Genomic DNA, 22,596 nt, shown 5'->3' on the forward strand with positions numbered 1-22,596 from the left:
ATTTTGCTCCTCATCCAGATATGGAAATACCTTTGAAAAGTAAGAGTCAGCACCATGTAAGTTTTGTTTGGTTTTAATAGCAATATCTCTTCAAGAGAAAAGAAAATCTATTCTTTGAGGGAAAAAAAATGATCACACTTTTCTGCATGCCTTTAGCTCTTACTTGTTAAGAGGCAAGCACCTAAATTGTCTATTACCATTATACCAAGGATTCCCAAACTTTCTAGTCAACTGGAGTTCTGTAAATGCTTTCTCATGAGGTCAATTCTTGCATCTGACTTATGCAAAGGGTAGAAATTATGAACCTGCCTGTTGGATCAATTGAATGGTAAAAAAATTACGCTTTGCATTTGTTTTGCCGAAGGACTACCATCATTCAGAGGCCTTAAGAACGAAAAAGGTAATAATGATCAGGTGACACTGCAGTAAGTCACAGAAGCTGACAGAAAAAGTATTGCTAACTTAATACCTGTACACAGAGATCCAGTGGAGTAACACCATTCTTGTCTGGTAAATATTTGGCTCCTCTCATCAAAAGAATTTGTGCAGTGTCTCTCTGACCATGGCTATTCAAAAGAAGAGAAGAAAGACAGTTAATACAGCATTTATGCTCTACTGTGAGTCATAAATCTGTCTTTACTGCATCTAACAAACAAAACCAACATAAGATAGAAGAAAACAGTTACTGCAAAAGAACAGTGCAAAATTAGGTAAGGCCCATTTATGAAGTCAGAGTCACCCTCATCATTCAGAAATGACTCATCTTAGCCTCGCCTCATAAATATCTATGAGCTGCACTTCCTGCAAAAAGAGAGCTCTTTCTAAATTCATATTCCAATTTACTTCACAGAGGAAGTTATCTTTACCAAGTTCTTTTCTCACTTCTACCATATTTGGAGAAAAAATAACCTAATTGTACTTTAACCATCAATAAAATATTAGTAAGATTTTTTAATTTTATTTTTTTTTGCACAAGAGATAAATACATCACTCAAATGGCTCCAATTTCTTTTATCTGGTATATATAAATGTATTGCCTAGCCTTTAAAAGTGATGAGTTTTACTTTTGCATTCAAAGTCTAACTCAAAGTCTATTTCACAGTGTATTCACTAATCTGCTTATAGGTTGTATAGGACCCTTAGTTCCCTTGAGTCAGAAATTTCCCAACTATTCTGACACGCTAGCATTGCCTAGAAAACAGCAAAACCAAAGATTATTTATACCTCTCAACACTTTCCCAAACCCTTTCTTCTGAAAAAAAGAGAAATTGAGTACCAGTGATCAGAGGTTTACTTCACTAAAAACACATGGAAAGATTACTTGACTATTGCTTTCACCAGCATTAAGTGCATATACCACCAAACATAATACAGAAGCATCTAAAGGGTGGAAAACTGATAAAGACACAGCAATTAAGGTTACAGATACAAGTTTTTTCAGTGATGTGTTACTTCTCAAGCTAGTTTGCAGTACACCCTTTACACAAATGCATATGAGTATTTGGCATCCTGGAACATATAGAGGCTGCCTGCATCCTCAGCCTGATAGGCTGAACCTATCAGTTCAGAAAGGGCACAAGTAAAGTGACAATTAACAGCTGAGGGACAAGAGGTAGCTTCACTGATCTCTCAAGAGCTCCCAGATGAGTTCTCCTCAGTCCTGTCCTTCCAGCCCACGAAGACAACAGGTTAACCTGATTTACCAGACTTTGTCCCAACGCAAACAAACATTCAGGGTCAGAAAGCAGCTAAGACTAACGATTTACTTGCAGCATCTTCACTGTAATTCTCTAGACTAAGTGCACAACCCAACACATTGACAAAACACGTGTTTCAGACTCAGACATTGAATACTGATACCCCTTCTGCAGCTACCACCTGCCACTGCTACCACATCCTGCCCTCCCTGTCAACAGGGACCTACAACCTTTCTTTCCAGGCTTGCTGTAGTATTCACCATGTACATTCTACCCTGCCAACTGCTCCAATTGTTAATTTCTAAGGAATAGGACTGCTGTACTTGCAACATTCCCTTCTTACAAAAAACCTCCAAGCCAAGACAAACTGCTTACTTCTTTTAAAGTGTGTGCAAATACCAGTCCCTAAATCAAGAACAAAGGCTAGCAGGTATTTATTCTCCACTTCCCTTCTTCTCAACTGCCACAAGTCAACATACACTGTCTCCAGAGACCACGGCTCCCAGAACATAACTCTTAGCAGGCCAGCAGGTCAGTCCATTTCTCCTTTTGCTTATAGTAGTAACAGTTAATATTATCATAACTATTTAACCTGTAACCAAAGCACAGGGACTGCAAAAATTGTAAACGTTCTAACAAATTGCAGAAACGCTCTAATTAAAACAAAAGATCATTTATCATATATGATTAATTTTGAAATATAACTAAACTTCGAAGAAAACAGAACTGATCAAAGCAACAATGGAATTTTAATTCAACATTGTAACTTTAATGCATATATGCACACTTCATGTATACTGTAATACCACAATGTACATTAAGCAATAGCCAAACTTGCCTTAAAGAAGGCTCTGGTTTTACTATACTCAAAATAACCTAAGTTGGCAGAATTCATTTTTTCAGAAAAGGGCTCAGCAGTCATCAATTTATGACTCATGCTAGAACATGCACAGGTATGTGTTTAACGTGTCTGTTAGAGAGAGGTACATAAGGTTGCAGTACTAACCTAAGTATTTACATAAGACACCAAACTAAACTCAAAAATGAGACAAGATTAAATACCAGTCAGCTTTTATATTTCCTAAATTTTGTAATTTCTAATCAGTGTTATTGCAAAAAGGAAAAAAAATATTTCATTTTTAGGCCAGTATTCAAAAGTTAAAAGTATATTACCTGCAAGCAAAATAAAGCGGAGTTGCCCCAGAAACGTTCGGCCTGTTTATATCTGCACCGCTGTCCAGCAAACACTGCACCGTCTACAAGAGACCAAAACATCAGCATTAAAAAAAAGGAGCAGTGAAAAACCCTACTGGCTTGCAACTATTTAGTGCCATGCATGTCTAATTACACTGAAGGATTTGATTTTCAATAATGAATCTCGGGATCAAAATTCCTAAATGTTAAATGGAAAATCATGGCTGTCAGAGCTCATAAAGCTTCCTTTGAACTTCCCATTTTAGTAACAGTATCTTATCTAATCCCAAAGATTCCTGGAGATACAAGCCATTTAAAAATTACAAATTACAAAATAACTTCAAGTTAGGTACAGCCATATACAGCCTTATCATAAACTGAAGTTTCAAATTCAAACTAGACTAGAAGAAATAGGCAAGCAAATTCTAAAATACGAAAACATTGAGCAGACTCTCAAACAACTTTCGTTACATTTCAGTCACATAAATTTGCTAGATTTACAGGTAACAGTTTTTCAGAATTTGGTCTTCCAAAATCCAGCACTGACAAGGACAACAGAAAGGATCTGGGTAGAATTATAATTTTTTTTTTTTTTAGCGGTACATAATTTTTTTAGCGGTGGCAATCTGTGTAACTCTAAAGGGCTCTAATGCAGTTCAAGTAAAGCATCCAGACTTGTACTCTGAATATAAATAGTCAGCCCTAACGCAAGGTCAGGCATAAATATTAGTCACACAGATCAATAATAGAAGAGTTTATTTGAACTTGTTTACTTCTAGGGTTAAAAATGTAACTGACCCAACTCTGTTTTCATTTCTTATTCATGGTAAATTAATATTTCAGATTTCAAAATCATATAATAACTGGCACAATTATGAATTAAACATATTCTGAAAAATAAGGAAAAAACATTTTCAAACCTTTAACATTATATAAAAACTTAATATTAACAAGCCAATAATAGCACTACAGAAGAGCTGAACAGTATACAGTAAGTCACCTAAACTCCCATGAGCACTGAGATCAATCACCTCCACAAGAATAAATAAGTTGTTCCCATGGAAGTGCATGCAGTCGATACTAAGACACACAACTGCACTCTTCACACTTCTAGCCATTATCATGTGCATCACTAGGCTGAAGTTTATAAAAACACCACAACTTTGAGGCGTTACTAAGTTCTTCACAAATCCATTGTGTTCATACAACTTCGAAACTTACTGTCTTGTGTCCATTTTGACAAGCTACATGAAGGGCTGTCTGTCCCATGGCATCTTCAACATCTACATTACTGACATGCTGAACAAGATCGTGAAGCAATTCTGTCCGTCCATTGACAGCCAACCAATGAATCTAAGTACAAAATGATGATACACGTTTCCTTTAGCAATGATACACATATTCCATAAAAACTGTTTTAAACCTGGCTGTATTATTGTCAACACTTTCACAGAAAGAAGCTTTGAATATATTAAGAGAAGCTTTGAACAATACAATCATATGCTTAGGTATTTTGATCACATCTTTTGATTCTTGATGGCACTGGACACACAGCAGTTTTGTTTTGCATGTAAGATGGCAAAAGCCTAAAAACCGAGAATCTCCAAATTCTTCATTCATTTTAAGAACATCATGATAATTAATAGCACTTACTGCAGTCAAGCCTTCATTATTACAAATGTTGACATCTGCACTGTATTCCAGCAACTTGCTCATACATTTTTTCTGGCTACAAGCAAAAGAATACATTAAAATCCAGTCAGGGAAAATCACTTACTAAGACTAAATATCTTCTTAGAGCTCCACTCACTCTAATTTGTCATTGTTCTAAGCATAGCAGGTAGTTCCAATTTAATAAGGAGTACAGTACTGAGCATGTGAAAAAGAGAAGTGATCTTTACAGAGACTCAGACAGTGCAAGAGTAGCAAACAACAACACAGGGCTAAAATCACAGCTGTTTTTGAAGAAAGTACAGAAGCACTTAACCACTACTCTAAACAGTTTCAGCTCTGCATGAGCTATACTTTCAAGACAAAAAGCCAGAGTTCAGCTAACAGAAGTCCATGAAGTCCACCATTGCCTGTACATGTCAGTGAACATGTTCGCAATACACCACTAAATCATTATTTAATGAGACAGTCATTGTAACACTATGCAAATCTTTGGTAAGTACAATTACTGTCTCAATAAAAGTAGAGGTATTTTTTCCTAATTCATGTTTTGCTTCGTCTTTTAATGCTCACAGTCCTTTACCTTTACAGATTTATTTTGCTCTTCCTTTTTATTTGGTACCTCTCACACCTTTCTTATACCTCATTTCCACATAACTGTCTCCTGTGTGTATTTCTGCATTTCATTATGCACCACTTGGCTGCTTCTTTCCTCCCCTACAAATAGACCTCACACACACCTAGAAGCCACTAAACACTATCTCCTCCCCATGTGAAGTACCAGCCATGATACAATTCAGTTATTGTATCACATACATGTTCTAAAAAGAAAAAGACAACATTACCTTTACAGCTGCATGCTTTCACATAATACAGTTCAAGTAAGATCTTAAAAAGATACTTGCTCACTGGTTTGGGTTTTTTTTCTCTCCTCCTCTCCTAACATTGTGCAGGCCAACTCTGTATTCTTTTCCTTGCAGTAAAGATTTTCTTGGAAACACTATCTGAGGAAAAACTGAAGTCTCTGAACCCCTCCAAGCACTCCCAAATCTTTTCTTACTCAGCTAACTGGGAAGGTGAATGCATTCCTTGTTCAACTACTGTTGTAAGAATTATTATGCCCATGATTAACAGAAAACACTAAAATGACTGGCACTGGAATTGGTATTTCAGATACAACTTACTATTTATAAAAAATTATTCTATGAATACTCAAAGTAAGGATTTTAAGCTCCGTGTTCTCTAATTTCAAAAGTGAAAACCAAAGGGGTTTTTTTGAACTATGCAAAAACATTACAGAATACGCCAGCTCAAGCACACTATGCACAAAATTTTTTAAGAGTTTAAGTATTTTAAAAACTTACCCATTCCTTGCTGCTAAATGAAGAGGAGTACATCCTGAGATGTCCTGATAGTTAGGATTTGCTCCTTTTTTTAATAATAGAACAAGGCATTCAACTGATCCACAGCTAAGAAGAAAATAAGACAGGGAAAAACTGTAACAAGGATATTTACAAATCTGTATTGGCATAAAGACAACAGCAATATTATGCACAGATCACACTCACTAGAACAGCTTTACATAAAATTGTTTTATACTCTCATAGTTCAAGCTACACAAAGCTAAAGAAAAGTCACTTAATACAGTGAGAAGTGACCAAATATAACTTGTAGCAATGAATAGATGGCAGCCTTCTCCGTGATTTTAATGACTTTAAAACACAACAGTAAATCTTTAAGACTGGTAATTCTTTAAACCACAAACTGTTTAAAAAGTTTTGCTTTTGATTTCCTCTCACCTCTCTCATCCCTAATCTATTAACAGGAGCAAATTCTCCATTAAATATTCTGGGGTTTGTTATGCTTCAGTGTCCAGAAGTGATGTTTAAAGACTGAATATAATGAAAATTCTGAAATTCATACAAATACTTCTTTGCTATTGATTTTGAACCTCTAACTCTCTTTTACTTTACATAATATAGCAGCTCTTCAGGATAACCAATGACATCAACAAGACAAACTCTGCACTACGTGTTTATCTTGCTCTTGAACTCTTCAAGAGGAAAAGCTGATTGAAAAGATAAACAGAGTATTTTTCTATCTGTTGCCACCAGCTAATCCATTTTTGCAAATCTTCCCAATGTCAGAACTGCTACACAACAACCCAAAGAAACTGAAGACTAACTGTACAGTATGTTGCAAAACCAGCAGCTTGATGACTCCTTCGTGACCCAATAACTAAGTAAAGATAATAGACAATCCAGAAACTAAGTGTAACACAATTTCTTGTCTTTTAGAATCAATAAATACAGTATATTTTCAAATATACTTCTAAAGCACATGCTAAAAATTTGCTTGCATTGTTGTAAGTACTTCCTTAAGTAAATTTTATATAAGCAGTATGTAATTCTGACATTAAATAGTTGGGAAACAGCTATTTCTAAAATAGTCTGTTTAAGAAGCTGGGATTTCCACCTTTACTGCAACCAAATCCCTGCTATATATATGCAATACTAGTACTATTTCTTTTATTTTTGCTTTTTTTTAACAGTTTAAATGTAAGAACTTTCAAGATATTTAAAAGGGGAGCCAAATATAGAGCATTCATTCATCAGTTTAAACTATCTGGTTCATTTCTATTTATGTTATGTTAACCTGTCTGTTTCTTGGCAGAGTTACATATAAAATAGAGTTATCCCCACTGAAGAGCTATACAAACAATAAATAATATAGATCAAGTATTTAATATTTGCACTTAAGCCCTCTATCCAGGATACAAAACTTACTAGAAGTGAGTGCCCAAGTTATATTCCCTTCAGTTATGGTCACATGAACTACTCTGGAACAGCTGCTTCCCAACAAACATCCAAATGCTTCCCACTGTTTTAGAATACCTCAAAAACAATCAGCACTTGCAGACGAGAGTTCTCTACCTCTACAAAGGCAAGAGTAACCCAGCTATACAGGATGCACACCATGGCTGCATTTCTTCAAAGACTTGAGATTTCACAGAAAGGTAAAAAAAGTGTCTAGCCATACTTCCTTCAATGGAATTTGGAAAGCCATTTGATATCATGTGTAAAATCTGTCCTCTTTATGAGGCAGGCACATTACTAGGAAAAACAAACAAGATACAGAAAGGAAGTGTGAAAACAAAATGTTAACTGATACTACAGAGTTTTCCAGCTTACATTGCTGCCTTAGATTTCTGGCAATATTTTCATTGTTAACTTCTGGACTGGACTCAAGTAAGTCTTACTTTGCTGCAATATGAAGCAAACTTCTCTTCACACGTCCAAAGGCATAATTCACATCAAATTTTGAATTTGACAGCAGCTCTGAGACAGACCTTCAAACAGAAAGATAATTTTTAAATTTTAAAAATAGCTCACAGTATTCAAGCAAAGTTTATACTGTAAGTTGTACACAAGTACTCTATTTCTTACTTAATCACTGTTTCTTTTCCCTCCAACTAATCACTAAGAGATCAAACAGTTTTCAAGCATTTGCTGATTAACAATACCTCTCCACTTCTTACTGTACGTAAAAAATGAGCTGTGACACTGGGAAAGTGTTTAAAATGTAAACTAGTAAGAATTAGACCAAACAACCAAATCACTTCTTTACAAATATGAAAAACAAGCATTTCAATAGCTTTGGTTTGAACAAGACATAAATTCCCATTTTCCTCCTTATCACAATCACCCCAACCACATATCCAACAGTTTTCCCAAACACTGGCAAAGTTCAGAGGGAAGACTGGGATGTGAAATCATAATGATGAAGTAGAAGGATACACAATAAGTATAAAAAATTTAAACAGGACCTTTCAACTTTCAGTAATGGGCTGATCACATAATTTAAAACCCTTGCATGCAATCTCAAAATATTATGTAGCAGAACAAATGCCTGCTTCCCTACAAAATTCATGTGAAGGAAGCACCACTTAGCTGGCATTATATAGCCTCCAGGTTCCAAGCACTTTGAGAACAACTGAGTAAGAGAAACAGCTGCTCATCTAAGGAAGTCCAGAAGTATCAATCTCATTGTCCAACTCTTACTTCTGAGATGTCCAATGAGACTAAGAGCTTCTATGCCATCCATAAATACATACTCAGCACTAAGACACAGTTACAAAACAACACTTTTGTTCTTATCCTAGGACAAATTTCCCTACGTGCTTCAAACAGAACAAATCCCAGTTCCAGTCTATGACATAAACCAAAACAGGTTTCTCAGGTGAAAGTATGCTGGGATGCACACAGTCAGTGACTAACTTCAAATTAGAAGATAACTCAGCAATTCAGCAGCAGAACTTCTGAGAGTGCTTTAGGAGCTACAACTTTAGCAAACATGCTGGGTTTTTCAGACCTTAAAAAAGAAAGAAAAGGTAAATTTGAAGAAGCTCCCACCTGTGCTGGTCAGCCATAACCATCGGCATCAGTGTATAGACAGCAGTTTCATTATCTGGGAAGAAATTTAATTACTTCATTAGCATAAAGATACCTTTTACATAAAATAAATGTATCTAGCAACGCTTATTTACCTTTTCAAGTGTCCACTGTTTAATAGATGATTATTTTTACACAGATTCTACACACACGAAATTTCGTTATAAAGAAAAAGCCATCATACTTAGATAAAAGAATTAACAGAACTGTGATACATGAAATTTCATGGCTTCTTTATTTTACAAAGTAAAAATTACAGAATTTTCAGTGGAGCATCAATTTCTTTGAATTTATGATTCTGTTAATTAAATCAAAGTTTTTAAGAAATGTGCATTAAAAAAACCCAAACAAAACAGAAACAGTTAACTATTTAATTTTAAAAAGAAGGAAATTTCCTGTCTTCCACAGAGACTTCCATAGTTCTGAGACTATGATTTTGTAGTAGTGACTTCTTTAAATTAAGTCATAACCATTCCATTTTGTCTCTGTACTTGCATACCTCAGTGCAGTAAGTTTCATTTTAATTTTTAATCTGTAATCAGTTTCATATTTCACACTTGAAGGCAATGAAAAAAGGCTGGAACACAAAGATCCATGTCAGTGGTGGGAACAGACTGACATTCAGCTACACAGTCTCTGCCATCACTACTGCTGCACATACCAGCACACTGCATCGGTGTGATGAGCCTGTTTGGTCACTTACATGCTTCTTGAAGTAAAATATTATTTTTAGATGATTAATTTGATAAAACTTAAAATTTTTTAACATATAATAATTATAAATACTACTAATGTGTAATAATATTTTTTTTTTATTACAGACAATTATTACCATTTTTCCCTTCAACAATTTACCCATTTTTGAGAGTACAATCTCCACAGATTGTTCATATAGGTGCCAACTCATGACAGGAGGGGCTATGCTTTCTGAGAACCCAGGTATACAGTTTCAGGATACGGAAATACAGGACTGTTCTCACAAAATTTTTATTTTCAAGTTTTTCCTCATCACCTTCATTGATCCAAAGTTACAAAGCAATCAGAACAGGAAGAATTAAAACAGTCCCAAACAAATATAGCATTTCATGTCTTTTATAGACCATGCCTCTATACATTCATTCCTTCCACTGGATAGGAAAGGTGACATTTGCTGAACATTAAATAAAGATTCTTCAGAGTTATAAAGTGGAATCCAAGAAACTGTTATCATACTGCAGCTATGCTATTTGTTAATACTGTTCTACCATGCTCCAAGATTACTGCTGCTATCAGCTATCTGAAGTTGTGTGTCCCTAGCTAACAAAATAAAGCAGCAATGTTAATCTATTATTACCTTTGAACACTGAACAGAGGTAAGTCAAATTCAAATCACACAAATTCATCAGCTATAAAAATTTTAAAATAAATTTTTAAAAAATCAGCGTTGCTTACAGCAAACACGTGGTGCAAGAGACACAAGTCTCTCAAAACACCAAATTATGATTAAACACTGCAAAGAGTCACCAACCATCATCAAGTTCAAGAGTTTGAACTCTCTACAAAATGTTCCCTATGGGAGAGTTCTGTGAGCATCAGATAACTCCATCTCCAACACACACTCCTAGAATTTGATTGCTGGGGGAAGAACCAGCTGGAAGGGGACACAGAGAGAAAAAGTCCTGAAATAAAATTAAATAGATGCTAAATAAAGATATCAATAGTGTAAAGTATTTGAGCAGTTTTTAAAAATCTATCTGTGATTAGCTTCCAGTATACACAAATAAAAAAAAAATCTAGTTTGAGCTCTGTTTTACAGAGCTCTTGGCAGGAAGATAAAACTTTCCAAATAAAACAAAAAACCGAACTTAAGAACAAGAACTAAATTTAAATATGACATCCTCATATATTTCCACAGTCAGGCCCTAAAAAAGACACCAAAAAAAGGTGAAAAAAACTTTTAAATATATCAGCACACTTAACTGAAATGTTTAATAATGATTCTAATTAAATTTAACTATATTGCAAGTTTAGCAATCTAGAAAAAGACAACAGTTAAATACAAGTGTAGCTGGGCCATAAAAGGCATTTATGGCACAGTTACAAAACTAAGCCTTTTGCTATTCTATTAACAGAAATTACACTGTGGAGCACATGCAGATTTTCCCAGAGCTTTTCTGTACAGAAGTAATTAAAAGGGTGTGGGACTAAGGAGCTTTTATGCTTATCTTTGGTGATTATTTTCTCTAGGCATAAAATAACTCCAATTTACATAAACTACATGACAGCAGGTAGAGAAAAAGCATTATACACCTCATGGACTCACCAAACTTATTTGCTATCTAACTTGCTTGCATTTCAAGTCTTGAATATATAAAGACAAAAAAAAGGCACACAAAATGCACTGTCAGAGCTTTGGGCTACAAGACCTAGTTTTCAGGCACTGAGCCATAACAGTAGAATCCAGAAATTTGTGTCAAGCTCTCAAGTGTCCAGGAAACAACTGCTGAAGGATACTTTGGGAGAGTGATTAAAAAAAAAAAAAAGTTCTATTTGCAAGCTCAGGGTATTCACTGGCACTGGACTCAGGTGTTAATACTTTCTTTAAAAAAAAACCACTTAAAATTCATCATTTAGAATCCTGCCCTGGCAAGATACACTTATTACTTTATTTCCTCAGAGATACTATCATGAACTTGGACAGAGATCACTGTCCATATCATACCCTAATGGCTGCGGCACATGCAATGGAAGTTCAATACCTGGATTTAATGCCTTCTTCAGCATAAGTAAATTCAAACATACATCTCCATTTCCTATGAGAGTATTATGACTCTCACTTTAAGGATGGAGGGGCAAACTATGTATCCTTCAAATTAAATTTCAAATTAAAGTTATTCAAACACAATGGGGGGGGAATCATAATTCAAGAGGCCAGACACAGCATACAAGAAGCCACCAAACCACACACAATACTAGACCAGTGTGGAATATTCCAAGCTGATCCTGTCAGTACATGTTTGGAGCAATATACTACAAGCCAAACCTGCTCTCAAGAAGAGTTTGGGCAGACCTGCATGAACCTAGGAACACCAAGCTCAAGAAAGAAGGTATGTAATGAGCTAAGATGGACCCAAAGTTTGATGGCCATTGAATGGAGACCTTCTTGGAATGCAATCTGAGACTTCAGTGTGTTAAGCCCATTTATCTCCTTATATCAGTCCCACTGATTTGTTTCATGCAATTCCTAGGGAATGCATAGAACTCACATTCCCTCTGCATTACAGGGAGATAGAAGTACTTGTTCCAAAGGTCTCAGGGGTCGCACTTGCACTGCCATTCCATAACACATAACTACCTCTGAAGTGCAACACAAAAATGCCCAAGATGTGAAAAAAACATGAAATTCAGAATCAATTTGCCTACATTAGTACAGAAGTAAATTTAAAGCAGCTCCAACTGACACAGGTTGTGCACAGCGTTAATCATATTGGCATCTTCAATTAGTTAAACTGGTGTTACTCCATTATTTCTGTAAGTTTAAGCTTAAGTGAATAGTATTACCTGAATTTTAACTGCTGCCATTCAAAGGCTTACAAGCAGCAGCAAAATCCTCCTGAAACTTGTCTGTCAAGTGAAATTTATGAGCAACTGCACTGGAAGATAGCAGAACTGTGACAGGTGACTTAAGTGAAGGGTGTAGCAGCTCAGTTCAGGAGGACACCAGGAAGTCCAAACAGGGAATGTACAGAAAAAACAGATTATTACTCCCTCTCCTCCACCAGTGGAGATGAAAGCTGGCAGACAGGCAGCCAAAGACTCATCCATAAAAGTAAGCCCTGAAGAATGTGAATTCTCAGCACATGACTCACAAGAGCAGAAATTTTGCGTATCCAAGAGTTTTACAGTTAGTCCTCCCAAAAACTGGACCTGGCTGGAACACCAAACCACTTGCCATAAGAGCCTGAAGCTCTCTTTTCAAATCCATCCTGATACAGGGGACCAGCATCCACGTGAGCTGGTTTAGAGACAAAAATTAGGCTGTGACTGGTGACAGTGACTTACAATACCTTTTCAAACAAAATTCAGCGCTATTAAAAAAACAAACGAACAAAAAACACCCCAAAACCCACAAAGATCTCTCATCACTACTCTGTCATCGACGAAACACTTAACGAAGGATTTAAAAGCGAATACAGACGGTGTTCGGCACCCCCGGGCACCCGCTCGCCCGGGCTCAGGGGCGGCAGCAGCCGGCAGGGATCCCCCGCGCCCCGCGATGGAGGCGGCGAGGGAACGAAGGGGACACCGCTCCCGCTGTCACCACGACAAATAAACAGAGCTTGTCAAAGGCGGAGAGAGGAAGCCCCTTCCCCTTCTCCCCAGTCGCCTCAACTCATCCCCGCTGGCCCGGGCGCGGAGGCCGCCGGGACCGACCGCTCCATCAGGGCCCCGCTCCTACCGTCCGGCAGCTCCACGGTGCGGGCGCGGCGCAGGGACCTCGTCAGCCGGTTGAGCTGCTCCATGGCTCTCTCCATCCTCGGAGCGCCCAGCCCGGAGCCGCGGACACCCCCCCCCCCCGCCGCCGCCGCCGCCGCCGCCTGCCCTCAGCCCATCCCGGCGCTGGCGGCGCCGAGGCCTCCCAGGCCGCCACCACCCCGCGACGGTGCGCGCATGCGCGGGGCGGAGCCGGGGGCGGTGGCGGTCTCCCTCAGTTCGCATTTTTCCCGAAGGAAGGAAAGGGATGCGGGGGATGAATTTTCAAAGCCCGTAGAAAAAGAGTCTTAAAATATCTGCTTGTTACACATAAAAATAAAAAAAGTGCTTTCCTTTGAAGCCGCCTCTGCTGGGTGATCCTGCCCGTGGCTCATTTCCCCGGAGCCACGGGAGCGAATGGGGCTGCAAATGCAGCTGAGCAGGACAGAATCACAGAATCGATCAGGTTGCAAAAGACCTCTGAAATCATCGAGTCCAAGCTATGACTGAACACCACCATGTCAAGTACACCATGGCACCAAGTGCCACACCCAGTCTTTTCGTAAAGAAGAAAAGACTTTTCATCCACCTCCAGGGATGGTGACTCCACCACCTCCTTGGGCATTCCAAGTGTCTTATCATCCTTTTTGTGAAGAACTTCTTCCTAATGTCCAGCCTAAACCTCCCCCGGTGCAGTTTAACACTACGTCCTCTCATCCTGTCGCTGGTTGCCTGGGAGAAGAGACTGACCCCACCCGCCTACAAACCTCCTTTCAGGCAGTGTAGAGAGTGATAAGGTCACCCCTGAGCCTCCTTTTCTCCAGGCTGAACAACCCCAGCTCCTTCAGCCACTCCTCACAGGACTTGTGCTGCAGACCCTTCGCCAGCTGCATTGCCCTTCTAGTGCCAGCACAAAAGCTGTAGACACTTGGAACTGTGCAAGGAAACAACTGCCAGCATGAGCCTGTCAATCCATTGCTTCCTCTGGCAGTATAATACATGTTGTGAAGCATAAAGGAGCATTCAGTGTTGAGTATTTTGGCTTTAATGATGCTTCAGGTGTTGATGCGGTCTTGACAAGCCAGGAGTGTATGGGCTACGTGACACTGCTGTAAAGTGAGAATGAAAAAATTAAGTAAAAATGGAATGTAAAGAAATCACACCACAACAAGATTTTATTAATGATCACCTTCCAAGTGCAAGAAAGTATGTGGGTATCCATGGGGATATGTTGTGATCTGGTTCTGTGTAATGCTTTCATTGTTTCATTCTGTAAAATACTCCAGTGACTCTGACTTGGAAAAATGAAGAAAAGCTATCTAAGATTTGAAAAAGGTTCAGAAAGGACAACAAGGAGAATCAAGAATCATAGAATTGTGGAATGGCATAAATTCCAATAGACTTTTAAAGGTCACCTGTTCCAACCCCTCTGCAATGAACAGGGACATCTTCAACTAGATCAGGTTGCTCAAAGCCCTGTCCAACCTGACCTTGCATGTTTGCAGGTTTGGGGCATCCACCTCTCTGGGCAACCTGTTCCAGGATTTCAACATCCTCATTGTAAAAAACTTCTTTCTTATATCTAATCTAAATCAACCTTCCTTCAGTTTAAAACCATGACCCCTTGTCCTATTGCAAAAGGCCCTGTGAATTGGCTTCCACGTAAGTGAGAACTGAGTTGGAACTCTGCTATCTGGAAAAGAAATGCTGTACAGGACAAAGTAGAAGTAGAAAAATAATGAATGTCATGAAGATACGACCAGGGGGGAAAAAATTAATTTCAAATAAGAGTAGGTTAATGAGAAACAAAAACTAAATTTTGAAAAACACCTTCCCCCCACAACTCCCTTCTTCTTCAACTTCATGCCTAAATTCTCCACCTGCTCCTCACCAGCAGCATAGGGGGACAGGAAATGGGAGCTGTGGTAAGTTCATCACATGCTCTCTATGCTGTTCCTTCTTCCCCAGAAGGAGGACATCTCACACTCTTTCTCTGTTCCAGTGTGGAGTCACTCCCACAGGAGTCAGTCCTCCACAAACTTCTCCAACGTGAGTCCTTTACACAGGCTGCAGTTCTTCATGAACTGCTCCAGCATGAGTCCCTTCCATGCAGTGCAGGCCTTGAGGAACAGATTGCTCCAGTGTGGGTCCCCATGGGGTCACAACTCCTGCTAGCAAACCTCTGCGGCACAGGCTCCTCCCTCCACAGGGTCTTAGAGAGCTATTTCCTTTTTTTCCAAGTTTCTAGGGGCTGAGGTTAGAGCTTATTCCGATTTTTAAATGTCCTCACTAGTGTAGAGGATGGATTAAGTGACCGCTTGAGGTCCCTTTCCTTTTCTGTGAGAATGATTCTGGATATACCTAATATTAGAACCACAATATGGATGAACAACTGTTCATAGCAATCAAAGAAGAGAAAAGTAAGGAAACTGGAGAATGTATGTTTTTTTCTAAATTAATGTTTTCTGAGACCCTCTGTAAGTGCAGTGATATTCCTTTGGTACAACACTGCCAAAAGACATATTTGGTGACATCTTTTAAAAACACCAAAATAATGGGCTAAAACGAAAACATTAGGAGTATGCAATTAATCACAAAATGTAATAATTTTGTGTGTATTTAGCTTCTAATTCAGTGCTAAACACAATATATTCAGGGATGCATCCTCAAAAGTTAAAGGATTGATACAGCAGTGGTATAAAATCCTTATTAAATTTTGTTTTAAATATAGAGTGTTTTACTGTGATCTGCAATCAGCAGGGCGGAAATGCTGTTAGGAAGCGGGTAAACAGTGAAGAGATAATGCAAGTTCTTACTCTTACTTAGCCAGCATTGGTTGATTTCACTGTGGTTTAAATTCTTCTTAGTTCTTCTTGGGACACAGAGTGGATAAAATTCCTTAGCAGCACAAACTTCTCAGGAAAGAAGGGGATGACAATACATACTAACTGACTCATTTTCATAGCAATAAGCTACACCGTCTCCCAACCCTAAACACAAGGTCTTCCTTGATCTAAATAAGATTCTTCTACTCTGTCTCTCATGGGGTCTTTGTTGTGGTTTAACCACAGCCAGCAACTCAGCCCCTCATTTACTCCCTCACGGTGGGATGAGGAAGGGAATCAAATAGGTAGAAGTGAGAGAAGTCATGGGTTGAGACAAAGACAGTTTAACAGGTAAAACAAAAGCTGCACACACAAGCAAGACAAAACAAGGAGTTCGTTCACCATTTCCCATGGGCAGGCAGGTGTTCAGCCATGCCAAGGAAAGCAGGGCTCCACCACACATAGTGATGACTAGGGAAGACAAACGCCATCACTCCGAACATCCCCGCCTTCCTCCCTCCATTTTTGACCCTATTTCAGGCTTTCTTGCACAAACTCATTCTACTTGCCAAGACATTCCCAAACAGATAGGACATATGGATGGGCATTTGCAGCTTTGTAGCCTTATTCTTTCCACTACAGCATGAAGAAGTCTACAACGAAAAGCATCTCCTGATGTTCAACAACTACTTTAATTGATGACTGTATAAAACTTCAAGGAAGGAAAATCCAGTGGAGGCCAGAAAGCAATCCAGGTAGGGGTGACATAATCTCAGTGGTCAGGGTCAATGGTCCCAACGTTCAGTATCCCTTTCAGAGGCTGATTTAATTCCAGATCCACCCAGCTGCTTTGAGGGCTGCATAAATAGCCAATGTTTCTCTTTTTAGTAGGCTACTTTATAGTAGACTTCATCATTCAAAAAAAATCTCAGCTTGACCCGATGAGCTTTTAATATGTCCCAGGAAATTCCTACTTGAACAATGTGCTTTTCCAGTGGTATTGCAGCTGTCCATGCTTATACTGACTGCTGTGGAGAATTAGGCACTCTGCATGGTAATGAATTCCATCTAGTTTAGAAGTGGGTATTGCACTAGAATTAAACATCTTCGGAGATGTTTTTAAGACACCTGTGGTAAGACTAAGTCTTAAATGGAAAACTTCTAAGTGTAAAATTAGCTGAAAGTAGTAAAATTAGCTAAATTTTTTTACACTATGACAGGTATATCAATACTTCCAAATTTTGTTAATTTTCTTGATGTCAGGGAAAAAATTGACATCTCAAGGAAAAATTAAGATTCCCAGTTACCACCTAAGCTTTAAGTCAGTTGCTCATTGAATGCAGTCAGCAGAGTTCCCTTCAACACTGAGATAAGAGGACTTCAATATATCTGTCCCTTGCACTTCCATATCTGAAGATGTCATGTTCAAATGCCTACGAGCAATTGGTCAAACTTGCCTTTCACAGTGAATTAAATCAAACCAATTATCAGTCCTTTGAAAGAAACACTGTCCTTGACTCGTAGAGGAAGTTCATTCCTGTGAGCAGTCTCAGGGGGGACCAGAGGTAGACTGTTTCTTTTCAAAAAAGATAATACCATCCTTAACAGTCAAAACTGGTGCTCATGGCATTTATTTTTCTACACCAAAGGTTTTCTTCAGAGATAAAAATTATTTTGTTTTCAGCATTAGGAGGAATACAGATTGTTGTCAGAAATGGAATGTAGTACTCTGTAAAACGAAAAACATTCAGCTCTTTTACTCTGTTTTTTCCTCTGTACATTCTTTGCAAAGACATACAAAATTAGAACTTTACTTTCGTTAGCCTACAGCATAGAAGTGAGGAATTGATGTTGATTTTTCCATGTTTAAATCCCAAGAGAAATTTGTGGCATAAAGACTTAGCAAACTTTGGATCTCGGGGTTTTTCACATCTTTTCTGCCATTAGATTGCTGTTATTCACAAAGAGTCTTCACTGAACAGAGCTGAGCCCGAGCATCCAGTCTTAAACTGGACCTTTGGTCATCACAGAACACCAAAATACAGGAACAAATTCAAAGTGTGGGAAACTGCATTTCATATATAGTCTGTTGTCTCCTTTCAGCAAAAACAAAAAAGGGTTTCTGCTCAGATTCAGTTCAACAGGCCCTATTCATTTACGGGAAAACTATGAGACAGGACTACTTTGAAAAAAGATCAAATCTCTGCAGAAAGGAAAAATATCACTAAATACTTAGAAATAGACAAAAGAGTATCATCTTTTATTTTGCCTGCAAAGACCAAGTCCAACCATTAATCCAGCACTGCCATGTCCAGCACTAAACCGTGTCCCTAAATGCCACTACTGCACAACTTTTAAATACCTCCAGGGATGGTGACTCAACAACTTCCCTGGGCAGCCTGTTCCAGTGGTTGACAACTCTTTTGGTGAAGAAGTTTCTCCTAATATCCAATCTAAACCTCCTCTGATTCAGCTTGAGTCTGTTTGCTCTTGTCCTATCTCTTGTTACTTGGGAGATGAGACCAACTCCCGCCTACCTACACCCTCCTTTCAGGTGGTTGCAGAGAGTGATAAGGTCCCCCCAAGCCTCCTTTTTCTCCAGGCTAAAAAACCCAGGTCCCTCAGCCATTCCTCATAAGACTCTTCTCCAGACCCTTAACCTGCTTTGTTGCCCCTCTCTGGACTCGTTCCAGCACCCTGATGTCCTTCTTGTAGTGAGGGGCCCAAAACTGCCCAAGGTGCAGCCTTACCATTGCTGAGTACAAGGGTGTGATCATTGCCCTGGTCCTGCTGGCCACACTGTTCCTGATACAAACCAAGATAGCATGGTAGTCTATGTTTCATCAAGGAATGAAGTAAAATCTGAAAAGTGTATGATATTTTTATGGGCTAACCCAGATAGACAGGCAGGATCCAATGTTCTTCCTCCTGCAATTACATTTACCTTGATTCCATTCCCTAGCAGTGAACTCTAAGTGCAATTTGAGTTCTTCCTGGAAGCAGCTCTGCCAGCAGAGATTTTATTCTCCACTGCATTGCAGTGTCAGGAGTCAGCACATCTTTGGAGTGTGGCTTGGAGCCATTCTTCCCAACAGCCATGTGCTCCTTATGGGCTGACTCAGCTTCCTCTGGACATGCCAGCAGACTAATGTTGAAAACAGCCTGCATATCCTGTGCTGGGACTTGTCTGTGATGAAGATGAAGCTATATAACAGAGGACCTTTGCAGAATTGTAGTAGAGTTCAACTTAATTCACAGAGATCTTCTTCAACTACCTTCCTCCTCCCCATGTTACCATCAAAGAGCATAAGATATTCACATGCAACAAGTGCATGGTGCTTTCCCTCTGCTCTTGAGGGAGCTTATCTTCATAGAATCAAAGAGTGATTTGGATTAGATGAGACCATAAAGGTCATCTAGCTCCAATGCCCTGCCATGGGCAGGGACACCTTCCAATAGGCCAAGGTTCTTAGAGTCCCATCCAGCCTGCTCTTGAACACCTCCAGGGATGGGACATCCACAGGCTCTCTGGGCAGCCTGTTCCAGTGCCTCACTACCCTCACAGTAAAGAATTTTTTCCTGTATCTTATCTAAACCTGCCCTCTTTCAGCTTAAGGCCATTCCCCCTTGTCCTATCACTACAGTGAAAAGTCCCTCTCCAGCCTTCTTGCAAGCACCCTTTAGGTGCTGCAAGGCCACAGAAGATCTCCCTTGAGCCTTCTCTTCTCCGGGACAACAGGCCCAACTCTCTCAGTCTATCTTCACAGGAGAGGTGTTCCAGCCCTGTGATCCATTCAGTGATCCCAGAAACGATCCAGTCTTATTGCTGATGTATGTGCTTTGGGATTGAGGAGATTAGATCAAGGCACTGCAGCCAGAGAACTGTGCATAATTGTGTGCAAACACATAGAGGATCTAGACATATCTCCGGGAATTCCAGTGCTGACACAGCTGCATGTCTGTCCTATACACTAATTAATGCAGCTGTGTTTTAGTATATCTGGCCATGTAAAATGCTACCACAGTGAAACTTCAAGCAATATTTTTTGTCATTGGATAGATAAGCTTTATACATGTATACATGAATCCTTGTTTTTCCAGAGATTTTTTGGATTCCAAAATCTACTTTTTGCCTTGTTATCATTAGTATTGAGGGCAGGAAAATGTACCTTTAAACCCTTTCACTTTTATGTGTTATTTGTACTGGAAATCAAGTTTTAATTTACATATCTAGCTGAAAAACAATCAATGCAACCCCACTTTCTTGTCAATGGGATTTATGAGTCAATAATAATAATACAGATTATCTCTATATTTATTTCTACTGTCAAAAGAAATGTGAATCTGGCTGATTTCAGATTTGATTTCTGCTCATTTTTTTGTGCTATAGATGCCAAAGCAATACTAATAGAGGCTTTATATTATTACTATAATAATAATAATTTGATTGTTATAATAACAATAATGAGCTATAATAATAAAAATAATAATAAACCTCAAAAAATAAGATATATTGTTTCTATGCCTTGTCTTATTTTTGAGTAATATGATCCTATGTAAAAAGATGCTGGCTTTATAATCACTTAATGGGATTTATTTGAGTCCTTCAAATATATTATTTTAATGGACATACTTAGTTCCCTAGATAACATTGAAAACCATGTTCTAGAAAAGTACGAACTGTGTATGCTTTGACTGGGTTCCTTTTCATTTTATGATGAAGAAATTTCATCAAGGAGGGAAAATTGCTCAGAGAGGGCCCTGAAAGCACTGCAGCTGATTTGATTCTGCCAACTGACAGGTCAGCAGCTATGGGTCAGGACACCACAAAAACTCCCCATCACTTTTTCTGGTTTTATTTTATCTGCCTTGTTGAACTATCTTGCCTTTTATTTCTTTGCTGCTTTGCTGTGTGAACTATACTAAGTCCTAGTTTCTCTTTCTGAGATTATGGCACTGCTGCAAAAGAGGTACAAAATTTTTTTAACATAAGGTTTAAAATGTTATTGTCTATTTTTATGACCCACATGATTTACACTGACTGTCAAAATTTCTAAACTAAAGGACCACCAATTACAGCTTGTGCAGCATCAATTTCTATTCTCTGTGGAGCAGTTAATGCTACTCGACGCCTACCCACATTTCCTTAAAGCTGGGTTGCTGAAATTTCTCAAAAATAATATGTCCAGGCTTGAAGATACATTTTTAAACTTTCTCTTTGTCCAATTCATCCATGCTCCTGGTGTAGCGGGTTGAGTTCGTAAACCGGGCAGAAACACCAATTAAGTGTAGTGGTTTTGGTTCAAAATATTCATTACTTACTTATTTTCCTTCTGTGAGATAAGAATTAGGAGAAAGCAAAGCAGGCACAAACCTTAAACAGTTGCAGTACAATGAAAGAGTTTTATTACTAATAGAATTAAAAGTAAAGAGAAATAACAAGAAATTAAAGCACCCCCCCCCCTTTCCAGCACTTCTCTCCTTTTACCCAGCTCACACAAGGATAACAGAACATGGGATGTTAGTCAGTGTTGCAGTTCTTGAAAAGTCTCTCTCTTATGCTTAAGGAAAAAAGGGTTTTCCTTCAGTTGCACGTGGTTCCCAAACTGCCACCAACAGCAGACCAGCCCGGAAACAAACAATCTGCTGTGTGTAAAACATCTCTCCCATGAAAAATCTGACAGTGCCTTCACACTGCAAAACATGGGCCATCACATGGGGTTATTCATCTTTTTAAGGATAAGTTATTTTGGCCTGCACACAAAGGCTTTCTTCGCCACAAGTCTCTAAAAGCCTCTCACTGCTTCTATATACCCTGGCATAGGCACTCTTCACAATCTTCACAGGCCACACGTGAATTCTTCATTCCCCCCATGTTCTTCAAATGGATTAAAGAGACAAACAGTTTGTGGTATTACAGTTTCTTACCACGGCATGCAAGAAGGTTTTTTAAGCTGCACGCCAGAATCGCGGCACCGCCCTCTTTTCTCCCGTCGCCATTTCCAGCTGCGTCCCACGTGACTCACGTCTCTTTCTCTCTGACTCTGAAGCCGCCATGTTGAAGAGTGTTCTTATTCAGGCTTTATGGTAGAGAAAGCCTCGCTCCCTCTGTGCTGCTGGCTGCATGGTGTCCTCTTCAGTTCAGCACGAAGTGTGCTGGCTGCCGGCTCCCGTTGACTCCGCCGGCTCCGCATGGAGAGGAGAGGGACCCGCCTGTCCCCAGAAGCCGCGCTGGATGGGTTTAGCTGTGGCAGTCCATGGCTGGTTTTAGCTGTGAGCAGTCCACGGCTGGTTTTAGCTGTGAGC

General features: G+C 39.1%; 1 protein-coding gene across 6 annotated transcripts in view; it reads right to left on the minus strand.

The window, feature by feature from the left end:
• Window positions 1–13,651, minus strand: part of HACE1 (HECT domain and ankyrin repeat containing E3 ubiquitin protein ligase 1) — a 50,587-nt gene extending 36,936 nt beyond the window's left edge. For 4 of the 6 annotated variants that reach the window (XM_042016738.1, XM_042016734.1, XM_042016733.1 and 1 more), the window contains exons 1-8: window positions 13,452–13,651; window positions 8,975–9,029; window positions 7,822–7,911; window positions 5,927–6,031; window positions 4,545–4,620; window positions 4,113–4,244; window positions 2,871–2,953; window positions 470–566 (exon numbers count right to left, since the gene is read on the minus strand). In XM_042016738.1, the coding sequence (XP_041872672.1) occupies window positions 470–566; window positions 2,871–2,953; window positions 4,113–4,244; window positions 4,545–4,620; window positions 5,927–6,031; window positions 7,822–7,911; window positions 8,975–9,029; window positions 13,452–13,527 (714 nt within the window). In that variant the 5' untranslated portion in view covers window positions 13,528–13,651. Of the gene's footprint in view, window positions 1–469; window positions 567–2,870; window positions 2,954–4,112; window positions 4,245–4,544; window positions 4,621–5,926; window positions 6,032–7,753; window positions 7,912–8,974; window positions 9,030–13,451 lie in introns of those variants that run through there. The other 2 variants (XM_042016736.1, XM_042016737.1) reach the window with 2 other exon arrangements.
• Window positions 13,652–22,596: the final 8,945 nt, after the last annotated feature.

This window comes from Corvus kubaryi, unplaced genomic scaffold, assembly GCF_017639235.1.
Source record: "Corvus kubaryi isolate FWS band 111438036 unplaced genomic scaffold, C.kubaryi_AGA036_p1.0 split3-73, whole genome shotgun sequence".
Taxonomy (NCBI): domain Eukaryota; kingdom Metazoa; phylum Chordata; class Aves; order Passeriformes; family Corvidae; genus Corvus; species Corvus kubaryi.